General features: G+C 39.8%; 1 protein-coding gene across 4 annotated transcripts in view; it reads left to right on the top strand.

The window, feature by feature from the left end:
- LOC115236908 overlaps positions 1-15,967 on the top strand; it is a 227,792-nt gene that overhangs the window by 102,230 nt on the left and 109,595 nt on the right. For all 4 annotated transcript variants that reach the window (XR_003884276.1, XR_003884277.1, XM_029809640.1 and 1 more), the window contains exons 5-6: positions 11,895-12,716; positions 13,170-14,278. Coding sequence is in view for 2 of the 4 variants with exons in the window: in XM_029809640.1 (XP_029665500.1) it covers positions 11,895-12,716; positions 13,170-14,278 (1,931 nt within the window). In the remaining 2 variants the exon portion in view is untranslated. The remainder of the gene's footprint in view (positions 1-11,894; positions 12,717-13,169; positions 14,279-15,967) is intronic.

Below are 15,967 nucleotides of genomic sequence, written 5' to 3'. Positions count from 1 at the left end.
CTTCGCCCTTACCTCGTCACTCTCGTCACTCTCGTGCCCCATCGTGGTGGAACGTGGAATTTGGCGTGACTACCGCAAGTGCGTAAATATAGCATAGGGACGGTTTCGAGTCCTTTTCCCTTCGCCCTTAACGTTCCCGCCTCGTCACTCTCGTGCCCCATCGTGGTGGAACGTGGAATTTGGCGTGACTACCGCAAGTGCGTAAATATAGCATAGGGACGGCGCTAGCCGTTTCGAGTCCTTTTTCACTCCTTGACTTTGAAGGGACTCGTCGCCATCTCCACTTGAATCCACAGTTTCACATTTTCGCTGCCCAGTAACGATCCCAAAAGCCATTGCAAGTAGATACTGTCGGATAATTTTTTTAACGATGATGGTTTTGATGATCTTTGATCATTTTGAATGATTAAATTATTTAATATAAAAATATGTAATATATATTTGTATGCATGTGTATAAAGATTTAGGATTTTAGATATATTATACAACAGAGAGAAACAATTGTATTTCTCATTGATGACGATACTTTGTCACGCGGTATGTTTTCTATCCCCGAATGCGTTTTTGCAGTTCACCCTCGAGCCGGAGTGCCATATAAAACCCATTTACGATCCAATCCGGTCTGATAAATTCCAGAAAACGTACGAGTCACGGACGGGATGTGTGTTGGGTATAGGGAGGATGCAAGAACTATAATGGATTATCGAGGGATGGCGTTCGGTATTCGAATACCATTTAGGATTAAAACCTATCAAATTTTCCTTCCTCTTGTTAGCGCGAAAAGACAGTAGCAATTTTTTATCTTTACACGTATTTGCTTGTTATTACAGCAATTGGTATTTTTATAATATTTCCTTCGGCCATTATATATTGACTCTTTTATGCTCTGAATTTTCAGAGTAATTATATTTTATTATGATTTTATATATTTTTATTTTTAATTTGTATATTTTTCTAACTTTTAATTGCAAAGAAAATTATTTTCATGTCCACATTTGGTTAAGCTTATCGATCAAAATCCTATTGGAATATAATTTCTATTCGTTAATAAGAATCGCTATTTTTCTTTAGACAATTATTTTTCGAAGCTTAGATGGAATATTTTTTATGCTATTAAAAACTAAAACAGCTGGCCATATGTTTTACATGCTTGATGTATGTGTTCCAGTATTTTTTATCCGTAAGTTGACATTTATCAGATTTCTCGAAGGCGTGAACAGTTATTCGCGACTTTAAGATCCCGTGAAATTGGGCCGTGACGGAGAAGTTTGCTTTTTACGACGCCCGTTGCTTTCGCGACCCTTCGCCGGCGAATAGAGCGAGCCTACGAATGCCGAGTAATTTCTTTGTCGTCTTTTAGAAACGACGTTCCCCACGTATAAATCAAAGAGCTCGTAAGGGCGTAATGATTCAGCGCAGAGCTTTTGTCGCAGGCGAGTGGCCTTTCCTCTTTGGTTTTTCGCCGCGATGCTTTATATCTCGCGAAGAACTTTCATAATAATTCTACTCTCTTTAATATTTAGATAGAATCTAGCAAAAGTTATAAATCGAAAGTTTTAAATAAGTTTCGTATGTTGAACAATTAATCGGATACTTAAATATTAGAAGTCGGATTAGATTTGCATGAATAGGATTAACAATCTTATATTATGCAAATAAATTTCATACATTTTTATATGCATTTGATTTATCAAAAATTTCTATAACAAGATTTATTAATATATATATCTCATACATCTCTCATAAAATTCAAGTTTTCACATTATATATTTTACTGCAATTCAGTTTTGACATTTCTTGTTTTTACAATCTAAATTAAAAGACTCTGAGATATTTTATCTTTAAAATATTCAATTTGAAGACTACAATTATATCACGCTCAAAGATTTCATTATATCGCTATTAATGCCCGACACCGCATTTCAATCGATACTATGTTCCTAGTAAGATTATCCTTCTCGCGACCCCGATGGACCCTCACAGCATCTTCCTTTCCGTAACATACACAAGATGCGATCATCGGATGATCGATGGTGACGCGGAACTTTGGCATCGCGAGACCGCACAGAGCTCGAAAGTGGACAACGAACGGAACAAAACGCGCTCGATACGCGGTGTTTTCGTTTCTAGCTCCGACGTAGGAGGAGAGCAGACACTGACGTTCCCATCCGTCATGATGTCGTCAGGCATCCAACGGCCCTTCAACCCCCGGAACTACGCGAACCCCATGTGCACGCGTTGCCGGCGTAATCGTGCACCAGGTGCCACACTGACGTCCCTTAACGAAGGACGCGATTCCCCCCTCCCTCCCTCCCCCCCCCTGTTGTTCCTCGCCGTTCTCTTTTCTATATCTTTCCCTTTTATAGCTCTCTTTCCTTCCTCCGAGGGAAGAAAGCAGTCCAGAAACGGGGCGCTCTTAACAAGCAGCGGAAGAGAGGCGCTCTCTCTCTCTCGTGCTATAAAAGGGACTTTTTTTGCTTGTTAGATTGTTTGCTCGCCACGGTCCTTGCTCGGGTTCGGACGACGACGTCTCTGCCTTATCGAGATTGCACCGGTTACAGGGACGATTTTTTGTCGCTCCTGTTTCAGTGATCAGTTCGACGGGGTTGAATCGAAAGGTCGTGAGAACTACCATCGTCATTAGATCTTGCGTTATTGTCCTCGTTGAATTCTGTATAATAACGCATGTATATTCTGTGATATGTTTCTTATATTATTGATTGTGTAAATAACTTTGTTTTGTATAATTAAGAGTGAGTAGCTTTTTAATGTACTTTTTAATTTAAATAGAAGAAGAAATCACGCGAGTGCAAAATCGTAAATTATTTTAGGTTAACATCGATACTACGTGGTACAAAAAGTTTTTCTATGGAAGTAAAACATGTTGCATTGTTGAAATAATATCGTATAAAAAATTTTTACTTTTATACACGATATCACACAAGTTTTTGCGAATACAATAATATTCACATAAGTTATATCTCTTGAAATTATTACGCATAAACAGCTCTTTCAATATATAAGTTCCAATCATGCAAGAACTCCATTTCCCGAGGATGGATCGATCAGTCGAGCGGAATAGATCGAGATTAACGGAATTCTTTAGTGGGTCTTTAATTTTTTCTGGATACTTCTTCTCGCGCGCGCCTGTCCCGTCAGACTTTGCAAATCCTTTGGCCAAACAAGCGGCGAGGATCTGGCAGGTGCCATTTGCCATTGAAATCCCGCTGCCATTAGAGACGTCCGATCTAAATCCCAGTGGCATTTGCGCAGCGGATTGTCGTCTTATCCGAATGGCCGTTTCTCCTCTTGGAGGCCGGGCACGCTGCTGGGCCCTCTTCTGCCCTCTTCTGCCCTCTTCTTCCCCATTTTCTCCCTCACGCATTTCGCTCCTGTTATTTCACTATTCGTCCTTCCTTCCGCGCGCGCTCTCGTCGCCCGGCCGGTCGATGTGGAACTTCTCCTGGACCGTTTCTGGCGGCGAACGTTACCCTGTTAAGATCCGCAAAGCAAACAGAGGCCGGCAGATAAGAGTGTCCTTCGGGAGCCCGCCAGGGATAACAGAGGGCTTTAAAAGGCTCGCGGCGTTTTCGCCTACGACATACAGCATTGCCGCGCCCCTTCACCCCAAATTCGAAGTTCAATACGCTCGTCCGCAAATATTTTCGAAAATTCTCATCGGTATCAGACGGTGAGACGTATTTTTATCCTCGTGCTCGAGCATTATTTTTTTAATACGTTAGTCTAAAAAGCAATTGTTGCTCAATTTGGCGTTTAAGATACAGTTGAATCTCTAATATTAATATTTAATCGTGTATCTATTAAAATTAAATGAGAAATAAAATAAATATTGTGTCATTAATAATAACTAGAGAATTTATTGGAAAAGATAAAATTGAAATAATTATAATAACAAAAATTGTAGGAAATATATCACAATTTAATATAGACACATGTCTATACTATATCGATGAGAAGTGAGCGCGCTAAGTGAGCTTTGACGGATTAACCCCATCTCCCGATGACAGGGTGTGGTAAACTCGTCGGTGGAGAATTACTCCGCACAGAGACAGAACAAGTCAAACAACTCAAATGACTCTCGACAAATGAACGTTAGAGTTTGCCGGCTCTTACCCTCCGCGGAAAGTAAATACTGTTTGGAAGTTATGTAGTAGTTGATTTTGTCCAACAAAGCTACAATTCGATTGCTCAATGTTGCTGCCAGCCGCACGTGTTTCGCGTTCTGTCTTCTCACCGTTTTGCGCGCAGTCTCGCAAAATGCTAATTTAACCGTCTATCGATGTCTGCGATTTGTTAAATACACATAAAAAGTGCTTGCAACAATCCAAGTACATGCATATAACGCTATTTTATGTGAAAGAATATTTTATAGCTCCTTGTATATATGCGATATCGTCTCTTTGCATGCATTAGGTAACGTCGTCGAGACAACATTTACAGGGTGTTCCCGAAATCGCGTAACTTTCACAGATCTTGAAAAAATGCTGAAAAAAATCGTTGTTTATTTCGCAGTCATAACGTTATTAATTTTTTATTTTCTATATGATCGAGAGCAAATTAAAAGTCTTCAAACATATAAAAAAATTCTTATTATTCAAATTATTTTAAGCAAAATTTATTTTAGCATAATTTTTATTTTGCACTTTTTCTCTCTTTTAAATAGATATTTAATAATAAAAATTTAAAAACTGTAAAAAGATGGCATTTGAAAAGAATCTGCGTGATTTCTGTGATGCTGTATGTATTCACATATTTCTTATGAATTCTTTGGTGTTTTTTGTATAGATCGGCATGCATTGCCAACGAAGCCATTCAATTTCCCCTTCCTTAGAATTGCGTATTCAATTAATTCCTAAATCGACTTAGTTTCTGTAACTGTTGTTCGAAGATACAGATATCTTTTTATATCCGTGTATGTATATGTGAAAAAGAGAGAGAAAAGAAAGGCAGGGAAAAAACAGGAATAGCGCTGGAAAAGATTGGATTGGCAAAACGTCTGAATAATTTAAATCTTTATCAACTCAATAAATAATGTAGAATCACATTAAACCGATTGTTCCGTCGCAAAATATCGATATGTATATATCTGTCTAACAAAATTTTTGGTTAGCTAACGTAGATAGTTGTCATTAATTATTTAGAATTTTAACAAAATTTTCCCGATATAAATGCCACATACGGAGAAGAAAAGCAAAAAGAATCGAGTAAACGTTGCGTTTTCATGTGGATCGATCTCATGAATCTCACATCTTCATTTAATGGAAGGAAAATAGTCGACTGGACGATCGTTGACGTGAGCTTCGCGTGGTTCTACCGGAGGTATAATACGCACAATCATCTCGCTAATCAGTTAATTGCGTGATTTTCCGTCTCTGTGGAAAAACAGGATTAGATTCGAAGAGAGAGACGAGTGCAACGTAGCTTCGTAATGTGGCGAAAATCACGCTATCCGGTTGTATCGTTAACGTGGATACAGAGGAATGGTGTACCATATGTACACCATCGTTGTGTGCTCCATTCGTAGTCGATAAAAATGAATTCAGCAGTTTATTATTATTTCATTACTTTAATATAATATCGCGTAATTATGCAGAAATGTTAATCGATTTAATCGAGTTATTTATTCGTGGTACATGAATGAGGAATGCGATACTGTCCTGCACAACATTCGAGGGGAGCAAATGCATAATTCTTTAATATCTCATTTGATTCGTTATTTAACTAGAAGCATTAAGCGAGCCACGCTCGCATATCGAGTGAAATGTTTAACGCGATGCGACAAATTTCATTATTGAAACTGCGGCGCACTGTCGCGACGAGGGCGTGCGATTTTACGCGACGCGTATTATTTTGTCGACGAACGCGATGCAGTTTTGCTCCATCTCACGCAAGCGCGTATATAATGACGCCCTTCAAGATCAATCTTCTTCTCACCTGTCCGCGGTATTAGAAATACCGTGATCGTTATTCCGCAACTCGTCGTTCTTGCTTTGTTCCGAGACTTTTCGTATGTGTGCGCGCGCTGTGCCCCCGTATGTACGTGTACTCCTCTTCCCCTTCCCTACTTTTTCCAGATTTTTACTCTAGACTTTCTCATTTTCGCGGAGGCGATGATGCGAGAGTCTCGTGTGTCTCGCGATGATTATTCGAAGTGATCGAGGGAGGTTTCCCCGGGTGGTGCAAACTCAACCGTAAGAGATTGCTCGGCCTCTATATCTTCCAGCGCGATTCTCCAACCTCATCCGTTATCCGCGAATCATCCTTTTGTCTGGGCTTTTTCTCTGGTCGTTGTCCGTTTTTCTGGCGCGCCAGTCCGTCAATCGGGAAATTTATTCGTTCCCGTGATAGTCGCCAAACGAAGGTAACGGCTTGTACGTAAAAACGCAATGTCGTATTTCCCATAAAATTTAATTATTGTCTATAGATAAAGAAGGAAAATTTTAAATTATTCATTGGATGATGTGATTAAAAATAAAATTTTTTTCTTGTGTTTTTCTTGTGTATTCACAAGTTTATGTTTTATATTATTTGTTTATTTGTCCAATTAAGGAAGAATGAGAGGGAAAGCATTTTACAAAGTTAAACAAATTATTAATATATAATCAGTATATTTTTTAGTAATTAATAAAAAAACTTTTTATACAATTAGTGTAACGAATAAAAATGTTTGCAATGACATTCATAGATGCGGTAATACATCGATGATGAATAATTGCGAAGTATAATATATATACGCGTGCATTCACGCTAATCTAATAACGCATTGAATCATGATTGTTCCTTGCCATAACACTACACGCTACCGAAACAAAGTACGAATGACAAAACGATCGAAGATTTTCATTCAACCGTTCAACCAAGCGTCTCTAATTTGATTGGTCGCAATGGAGGGGCAGATAACATTGAGACAGATCAGTCCGCCGTGAAAATCGGATGCACCATCCCTGATATCCCTCCGGGGAAATGGAAAATCCAGTTATAACACCGAGTATCGTCGTGTACTTTTCAGCTACGGTTAGTTATGAATAATACTCGTCACTCTGGCGTTATGGCTCTCACTCAATTTGAATATATACGTCACTGCATGCTGACGCTGTTGTTGAATACGCGAAGCTTTAACATCGCATCTCCATATTTCGGGAGCTTAATTAAAATCGTAAAAAAACAATACTGGCAAGTATAGTAACAGTGATCAGTTCGCTCTCGTTAAAATTAAGCTGCCAGAAAATGTTACATTTTACGAGAATATCAAAGAGAAGAGAGAAATATATATATATATATATATATAAACAATTTAATATTTCAGATTGTAAATTATAATAAACTCTGCACGTGAGATTACGTTACATCGGTGAAACAGGTTTAAAATCTTTTTCGCCCGCATTTCAGCTATATGGATTTCGTAAACAAATCATTTTCGTCCCTTATGACATTCTTGCTTGTCATTCAGCATTTTCACGAGTAGCCACATGGCCGAAACTAACCGCGTTACCTACCTTTATTTGATGTTTGCAGGCGAAACTTTGTTCATCGCCTCATTTACACGGTAACCAAGGGTACTCTGCCTTTAGTCTTTTTCATCTTTCTCTATCTCTTTCTGTCCCATGGTCTCCCCGCCTTTTCCTTTTATGCTTTTGTCTCCTTTATTTAATAGTTTCTATCCTGCGCACTCTCATCTTCGTCTCTGAGGGAAATATTAGCCGCGGGCGCAGGAGCATTAAAGGGGAACAGTTAAATTAATAATTTCAAAATTTGCAGAGATAGAGAGGGAGAGAGAGGTTGCCACTCGTGGCTTGTGTTTCTTTATACAATTATAGTTTTGTAGCCGGCAAGGCCGCGAGCAAATGAACATTTGAATCACCGACTTTGTGAAAAGTCGATTTGCCTGGTGAATATATTCAATTGAATCAGCTGATAGTTTCATACGAATAGATATTATCACAATCTTGTCACATAATTAAGAATATATAGAATTGAATTAAATGCAACATATTTAAATTCAAAATATACTCTACAATTATTATTATTTGCATTTATTAAGTAAAGGAGAAGGGAGGTTTATATGGAGAAATTAATAACGTTACATTTTATATTTTATAAAATTTTTAATAAAATATATATCTCTACATCTACACGCACATTTTTTGTAAAATATTATATTGAAATTGAATTTATTATATAATATTAAAATTATATTCTAAGATAATATCTATTTTCACCGTTTTCAAAAATTTTAAATTTAAATCAAAATTTTATTCAAAATTTAATCAAAAATTTATTTCTATCAAGAGAAATATTATTTGCATTAAAATAATGTATTTGTAACACTTTTCCAAAAATACGTATTCAATCATCAATATAAATTATTACCGTCGTAACACTTCAGACTTGATGTAATTTTTTCATTAACATGATTCCGCGTAAAATATACATGTTAGCTCGATTAACCTTCGATTGCTGTAATTTTCACGCGTCGATCTAATGAGAAACGAGGTTATTTCGGACACTTCGTAACAGGGCACCGGTTGCACCGGGATAATCTCAGCGGCAACCGTAATTATGGGGCCCCATTTCGAAACGGGCCCCGCTCGTACACGGTGAGGCCCGACGACGACGGAGCTTGTTATTGGCAGCGTAAACAACATGATTATCTTCTTCCGCGGTGTGGAACCTGCCAAAAAAAGATTCTATTAATATTTATGACGATACATGCGTGCGATTCGTTTCGACACCCTACGGAGAGGCTAGACTTGCCAAATTATACGACGGAATGAGTTATAGGTATGCGGTTGCAACGTGCAAGCGTTTTCTACGCTTTCATTATCATCGGAACATATCTGCTACACTCGTAAATGAGTGATGAAGACGAATGAGAAGTGCATTGATCAATTTTGCGAATGTCGCATGTCTCATATCCGCAAAAACCATTTGTTGAACAAATCAGTTCATATTAGAAATATTAGTTCGATATTTGGAGATAGCTCGAGATATAAAATAATTGATGGTTCTATAAGACAAGACAAGTATCATATTATTTTGATTACTAATTAATTGAATAATTTTGACCAATAAAAAAATATATGATTGTCAAAATGTAATAACATCGTATTGCGATATAAAAATTTATTTATTTATTTATGCGACAGAAAGAATTTTCGATATACAATTTTAATATTGTGCGTAATATTATTCTATAATAATTAATGAAAGCAAAATCGAAGTGTGGTACGTCCAGTGCAAGGATTTCACGCGAATATATGTGGGTATAAAATTTATTTGGCATGAATGTGCAAACCGCATCATACGATTTCCCGCGGGTCCAACAGCGTTTCTCTTTAATGATATTTAATAATGCCACACGTCATCCAGCATCATCGCAAAAATAATGGCATCTTCGCATCGGGGTCAACGGCGTATCGTGCGTTCATTCAGAACATTCTATCACGAGTAACGAGTATTTTTTATGGCTTTGAGAAATCGTACATATAACCGATTCGATATGCGACGACGATATTTTATTTCGAGGTGTCGTACAATATTTTTTATATCTGTCATTGGATTTATACGATAAGCAGAATCCAATAATCTATCGAGATGGATAGCCCAAAACTCACTGTTATTGATACGATGGCACGTTGTATTTGTTTGAATATTTATCTGTTATAAATTTTAAAACAGCGATGTTTACGCAGCAGCTATATTTATCTCTGATACATGTATATCTACATACTGTTATATGCAAACATAAAGCCTCGGATTTATTTCTGTAGATAAATACATTGGGGATGAATTAAACAAAATCTGTTTTTCCAAATAATTAGATCGTTACTAAATTATTATACACAGTATTCGCGCGCTGGATATATCTCCGACAGCCAAGAATGAAGTGTAAATAGTGTGGAAAATCGAGTTTATCATTTTGCAAGGTAATAGCTTGAACTAAGCGCTAGACAAATTGAAGAATGGGCAAATTAATTACGTCATACTTTATTAGGATTTATTGCGGACACTGTCGCCACATTTTCGCGTTACGGGCGCAAAGTTCCGTAAAAATGGAGGGACATTAAAGTCCCTTTAGCGATGAATTCCGAGTTAACATTCTTGGAATGGTCGCTCTAACGAGCACTATGATAATAAAAGTGAAAGGTCTCCGCGAGTCAGTCTCAGTCTTGTCACGTGGATTTTCTTTTCGAGGAAGGGGTTGAAGAAATTGGCAAGAAGGAAGAAAGGAAGAGGAGAAAACGGAAAGAAAGAGAGAGAGAAAGAGAGAAAGAGAAAGAGAGATAGTGGCAACATGATATTCCGGGCGTTTTCTCAACATGTTAATTGTATATTTGAGGTGAGGCGATAAACAAGGCCTCGTCGGTAGCTCGTTGCTCTTGCCGTGGAGAGAGACTTCATTACCAGCTGTAATATATAACTGCAGCCCCGCAGGGGCATTCCCGATTCGCAGAGCGTGTTACGAAGTGCCGAGTACGTACCGGGTGACCCGTGAAACCATATTAGATCGATCGCCAAACGTGATCATCGTACCTGCGAAAGTCGCGATCGATAATTTTCTCGGCTCGTTCTCTTCTGTTAACTCGCGCGACCATCTGGGCCTCAGATCGAACATTTCTCTCGTTATCACGACGAACACGAGATAGGTGACGTTACTTTAACTTTGCGAGCCGACTTTCGCGAAGTCGCCGCGGCTAATCGTGTCCGGGCATCTCGGTTGTTCATCGTGCCTCGCAGCGTTCTGAATAGGGGCTCGCACGGAAAGAAAGCGAGATCGTATGTGATCTTGGATACATCGGTTTTGAAAGTGGTCCCGCGTATATACAGGGTGTCCCAGGTCCTAGGCTCTCCACGACTTCATCTACGAACTCACTCAATCAATTTGAACAATTTTCTCTCATGTCAGAGTAGCAATATTTAAATGATGTAAATAAATAAAAATCTAGAATTTTATATAAAACAAGGCATAAATATGAAAAAGTTAGTAACGATATCTTAATCTTTTCCGCATATTTAAGATAAACTTTACTTTTATAGATTTTTAATTCAAGAGAGAAACTTGCAAAAATGTTTAATGTTAAGAATGATAATGCTATATTAAATTTTCTTAGGAAAATTACATTTCAATTTCATAAAAAAAAATATAAAGTCATAGCGCTCAAATTTTGGAATATCTCAAATTTAGAAAAAGAGATATATACAATATATGTATCCAAACTTAATTATTAAAAAAAATTATTAATTTTCCAAAATTCAAAAAATTTATACATAAGTATTCCTAGGACAGACTGTATACATGTGTACTGATCAGCTTTCAGGTCTTGAGGTGCGAACCGGTTTTCTCGGCTTGATTTTTGACACGAGCTCCGAGCCTTCTTCAACCCTCTCAGTTTATTCTGACGGGGTTCTTGTGCATCATTTTTGTCTTTCCTTGTCGCTCTTCGTTGGAGCGAGCAAGGCTTTATTCAGGACACGATGTGGTGGATAGCGGCGGCACGCCCTCCCGGTGTCAGATTTTATTTATCTCACGGCGGCTTTTTGTTTCGCGCTAAATACTCCGGCGTTTAAGAAGACGGGCCTCCCCGATTTATGGCCGCCGTTGCTGCCTCTGAGTTCAGCTTCTTGCCCTTCTTCGTCTTTCTCGAAGCCGCTCGTCGAGCGATTCACGTAAATTCTTTGGGAATGCTTGTCTCGTGGTTTATCCGTCGCCTCGGCATCTCGCCGAGAAATATGTCGCAATCGTTAACCGCACATATTTTTAAAAAATAATGTTGGAATTACACTATAATATAATAAAAATTAAAAGAGGGAAGACATAAGATAACAATCTCAAAGTTTTTATTCTAATAACGTTTCTTTCCATTCTGTTCCAGATAAACATGGAAGCGGTGACATCGACCGATTACGATTCCACGAATCTTAGCAGAAATTTTAATCAAGTCGGCTTCAACACATACAATTACTCACAGTTCGAGGAGAAGTACAAACCGCGACAGTTCTTCAAGTACGGCGATGAGTATCTCGAGTACGGGCACAAACTCGGTGCCAATGAAAGATACCCGCGGTCCAAGTATCAGGACGGTTCGAGGCTCGATCAAAGATACTCACGCAGTCAATCTCAGCCGGAACGGCAACACCATCTGTGCCAGGAGATACGCTCCAAGTCCCAGGATTCACGCGAGCTCACATTCTACCAAATAAATCCGCCTGTGAAAACGGAGAATCCACGGCAACACGACAAGTCGCATCAAAAGCTGAAGAAAGAACTGACATTCTACGAGATCGACGGACCGCCATCCTGCCAGGAGAAGAGGGAAAAGTCTGAGATATGCAAGGAGCGTGCCGACAAAGGGACCAAGTCTCACGACAAATCTTACGCTGGTGGTCAGGAGAGGTCGCAAGCCGCGAAGCACGGCAAACAGAGTCACCAGGAGCAGCAAAAAACATTGGCGAACGTGTCGGATCACTTGCAGCTGAACCGGTCGCAGTCGGATCTCACGGAGTGCCAGCTGCCGAATTATTGCGGCTATCGAAATAATCCATACATCGATCCGCCCAAGTATCGACAGTTTGACAGGCCGCCGCGCTATCAAGAGGCCCCGTCGAGAGTAGTGGAACCGCCACCCAAATATCATGCCGATCCGCCTAAGTACATCGAGGTGTCTAGACGACAGGACGACTTTAAGAAGATCCAGGTAAGCCATAAGATATAAAAAAAGTCTCGTTTGTGTCGTACCTCTGAAAGTTGATGTGCGGGGGTTATTCCGAGACGTTATAGATCAACGTTATAATCATTAGAGGCTATCCGATAATTATATCGCAGAATTTTACGCGATATTTTTAATGTAGAATTATTTAAAAAATTAATTTTTGGAAATAAATGTGATGTAAAAAGAATATATATATACATATATATGTGTGTGCGTATAAAAATAGTGATTTATTCCGAAATTTCACGTCATTTTATATATATAACTGATTAAGAAGAAACTCTCGTCCGCTCTTGATCGCGCTCTACCATTATTGCTCCGTTTTCTCAGCAGCTCACGTGGCGGCGGCTTGATATATACCCGGCGCATTAACGGTAGAATGTGCATGAATCGTAGTACTACACGCCGACTATAGTACGTCGCATTATCATTCGACAGGAGGAGAGGGGCAGACGACAAGGTGGTGGTGGCGGCGGGGGTGGCAGCATCAGTAGCGGTGGCAGTGGCGGTAATTCCAGTGGGGGAAGAGGGAACACCAGCACTCATGGCGCCGAGACGCCCTCTAATCTGGCCAGTATCACGCCGACCGCGCGAGAAGCAACACGTGCCCCGATCGCGCGACAACGAATCTTCCACAAAGCGTGCGACGTGCGCAATAACAGTAGCAATAACAACAATAACAATAGCAAGGAGAACTTGCTACAGGAGACTGGCGATGATTGCGAAGCAACGTTATCCTCGCGTTGTTACATCGAACCGTTGAAAAATCATCACCACCATCATCATCATCATCAGCAGCAGCAACAGACCCGCGGGATCAACGGTAGCAACATCGCTAGCGGTGTCATCGTCGGTAATGTTTTCGCGGACGGTGGCTGCGACGGTTCGTGCGGCGAGGTAACAACGTGTGACAAGTACAAGGGTACCGGGTCGGAGTCGAATCGGAACAGTAGCGGCGACGCGATTCAAGGTCGTCCGAGCGAGAGATCCATGCTGAAGATCGAGAAGCTGTCGGGGAAGGTCGCTCTCCACAGCGGCAACGGCGAGACTGCGGCAGTCGGCAAGTGTAGCGCGGAAAGGATGAAGCCGGCCTCGCAGGAGGCCGGCTACAACAAGCACGAGGTCAGCAAAGCCAAGAGCCACGATGTCGGGCATGGTTACAAGGTCGAGAACCTGCGTTATTACGGCGAGCTAAAGGGTTACGCCGACTTTAAGGTTTACGGTGCCGTCGACAAGCAGCCGGCGTCCGCGCTAGTATCCGCGCACGAGAAATCGCATCTTCTCCACCCACCCTCCTCGTGCGAAAAGGGTGACAAGTGTCACGGCAAAATGCTGGCCTCGTCCGCGCAAGGTTACGGTCTGGGTAAGATCGCTCAGCAACAGTCGGAGAAAAGTCACCACAGCGGGGATCACTACTACCATAGATCATCGCATTCGAAACCGTCGAGCGCATATCAGGTGTACCAGGAGACCAAGTACTCATACAACGTGAGCGGAGTGCCCGGGACGCCGGCGCAGGCCAGCGCAGCCGCAGCGTTCTTCGCAAGGTCAGTGCTCACTCAATTTAGCAAATATGATAGCGTGTCGCAATATGCTGATGCGAGCTTTTCAATTACCGCGATGCTTTAACTTTTCCGGAGCATCGATCTTTTTTTATTCTATGAAAAAAAGGGAGATTTAAAAAGAAAAATCACACGAAGAATTACAAATTACATTTTCACAAATATTTATTTTTCTCAGCTTTACGATTCTAGGCGTTTCGACAATTTCATAAAAAGCTCGGGAATTAAATAATTTGTATTATTCGCATTAGTAATTTTTTAATTTTCAGCATTTCAATTTTCTTGACTTTTTGACGATTCAACTGTAAATTATATTTAATGTAATTCAACTAAATTTTAATTTATTGCATTGTTCTTTTTCTTTAGATCTTTCAAATGTTGACGATCATACTTTTAAAACACAGAAATGAAACGAATGATATCGCGGAAACATCCATTTTTAATATTGTATATTTAAAAATTATTCGGAACGAAAGTTTGAAAATTTAATTGAACGTTGTCTGATCAATTCTAATTTTTTTTTTAATACTTTGAATTTTTTTCGAGACATCAACGTCACAGAATATATCAATGAATGATGGTTAATAAATAAGAACAAAAAAATTTTATTTAAACAGTTTGAATACTGTGAAAGTTTATTACGGCTATTACACGATTTTTATTTGTTCGGAGAAATTTATACTCTTTTATGTCGCGTGCGAAGCAACCAATTTACAAGATCGTAACCGCGTGTACAGATCTCGTATTCCGTTAGCGCGTATCTACGCGACTAAATGTAAAAAGTCGAGTGCCAGACATTTTTCATCGTTATCAAGCAGGCCTGCTTCTTGGAGCGTGAATGCAATCGTAGCAACGCTTGCAAAAGCATTATTTATTACGCGAATCGATAGCTTGTTTGCTTCATTCGATATTCGATATCTGCAAACTCTAAATTATTTTAGTCAACTATCTTTAAATTTAACTGCAACTGATAAAAATTGCAACGCGTTGCTAAGTAACTAGAGAAATCTAACAAAACACTTTCCCCGTGAAAAGCTTATATATTTTGCTCCACATCAAACAATATAATCCTATTATCTCTCATGTTTCTTACTCATTTCGCGCACCGGTTTTCCATGTTTTAACGGAGGTAATCACACGATTATGCGAACGCAGTTAGCTGTAGAATAACACTCAGCTTTAAACCCTCCCGGGTCGTTTCTTCGTCCCGCGACTAAATGGAAAGTGCGAAAGCCCAATTTTCCCGACCCCCCGTTGGTCTTATAAGGCGTATTTTGCATCACGTTAACCATTATCACGAAACATGTGTACGCGACCATCCTTCCTAGTTAGGTCGGTCTTAAGCTTTGATCTCGGCTCGCATATTTTCGACGTTCTCGTATGAAAACACACGCAGCTTACGTGCGAGAGCGCTTGCACGAGCGAGCGTAAATCGCATGCGGTTTTATGCGCGAGGAGAAAGCTCTTGTTCTCTCTCTTTGTCTCTCTCTTTATCTTTATCTATCTGAAGGTTCCGCAGCCGCAGCCGTCTTTTCCCCTTAACCTTAGGCACGACCTCAGCCCTTTAATAACCTTGCTCATAGCTCGTGGATATTGTAAAGCACAATGGCATTCTTGGGGTCCGCCTGCTCGTACTTCTGTCTCCATCTTGTCTTCTCTTTTTCTCTCTCTTTC

This window comes from Formica exsecta, unplaced genomic scaffold, assembly GCF_003651465.1.
Source record: "Formica exsecta isolate Colony F162 unplaced genomic scaffold, ASM365146v1 scaffold262, whole genome shotgun sequence".
Classification (NCBI taxonomy): Eukaryota; Metazoa; Arthropoda; class Insecta; order Hymenoptera; family Formicidae; genus Formica; species Formica exsecta.
This window is presented reverse-complemented; position numbering and strand designations above follow the sequence as displayed.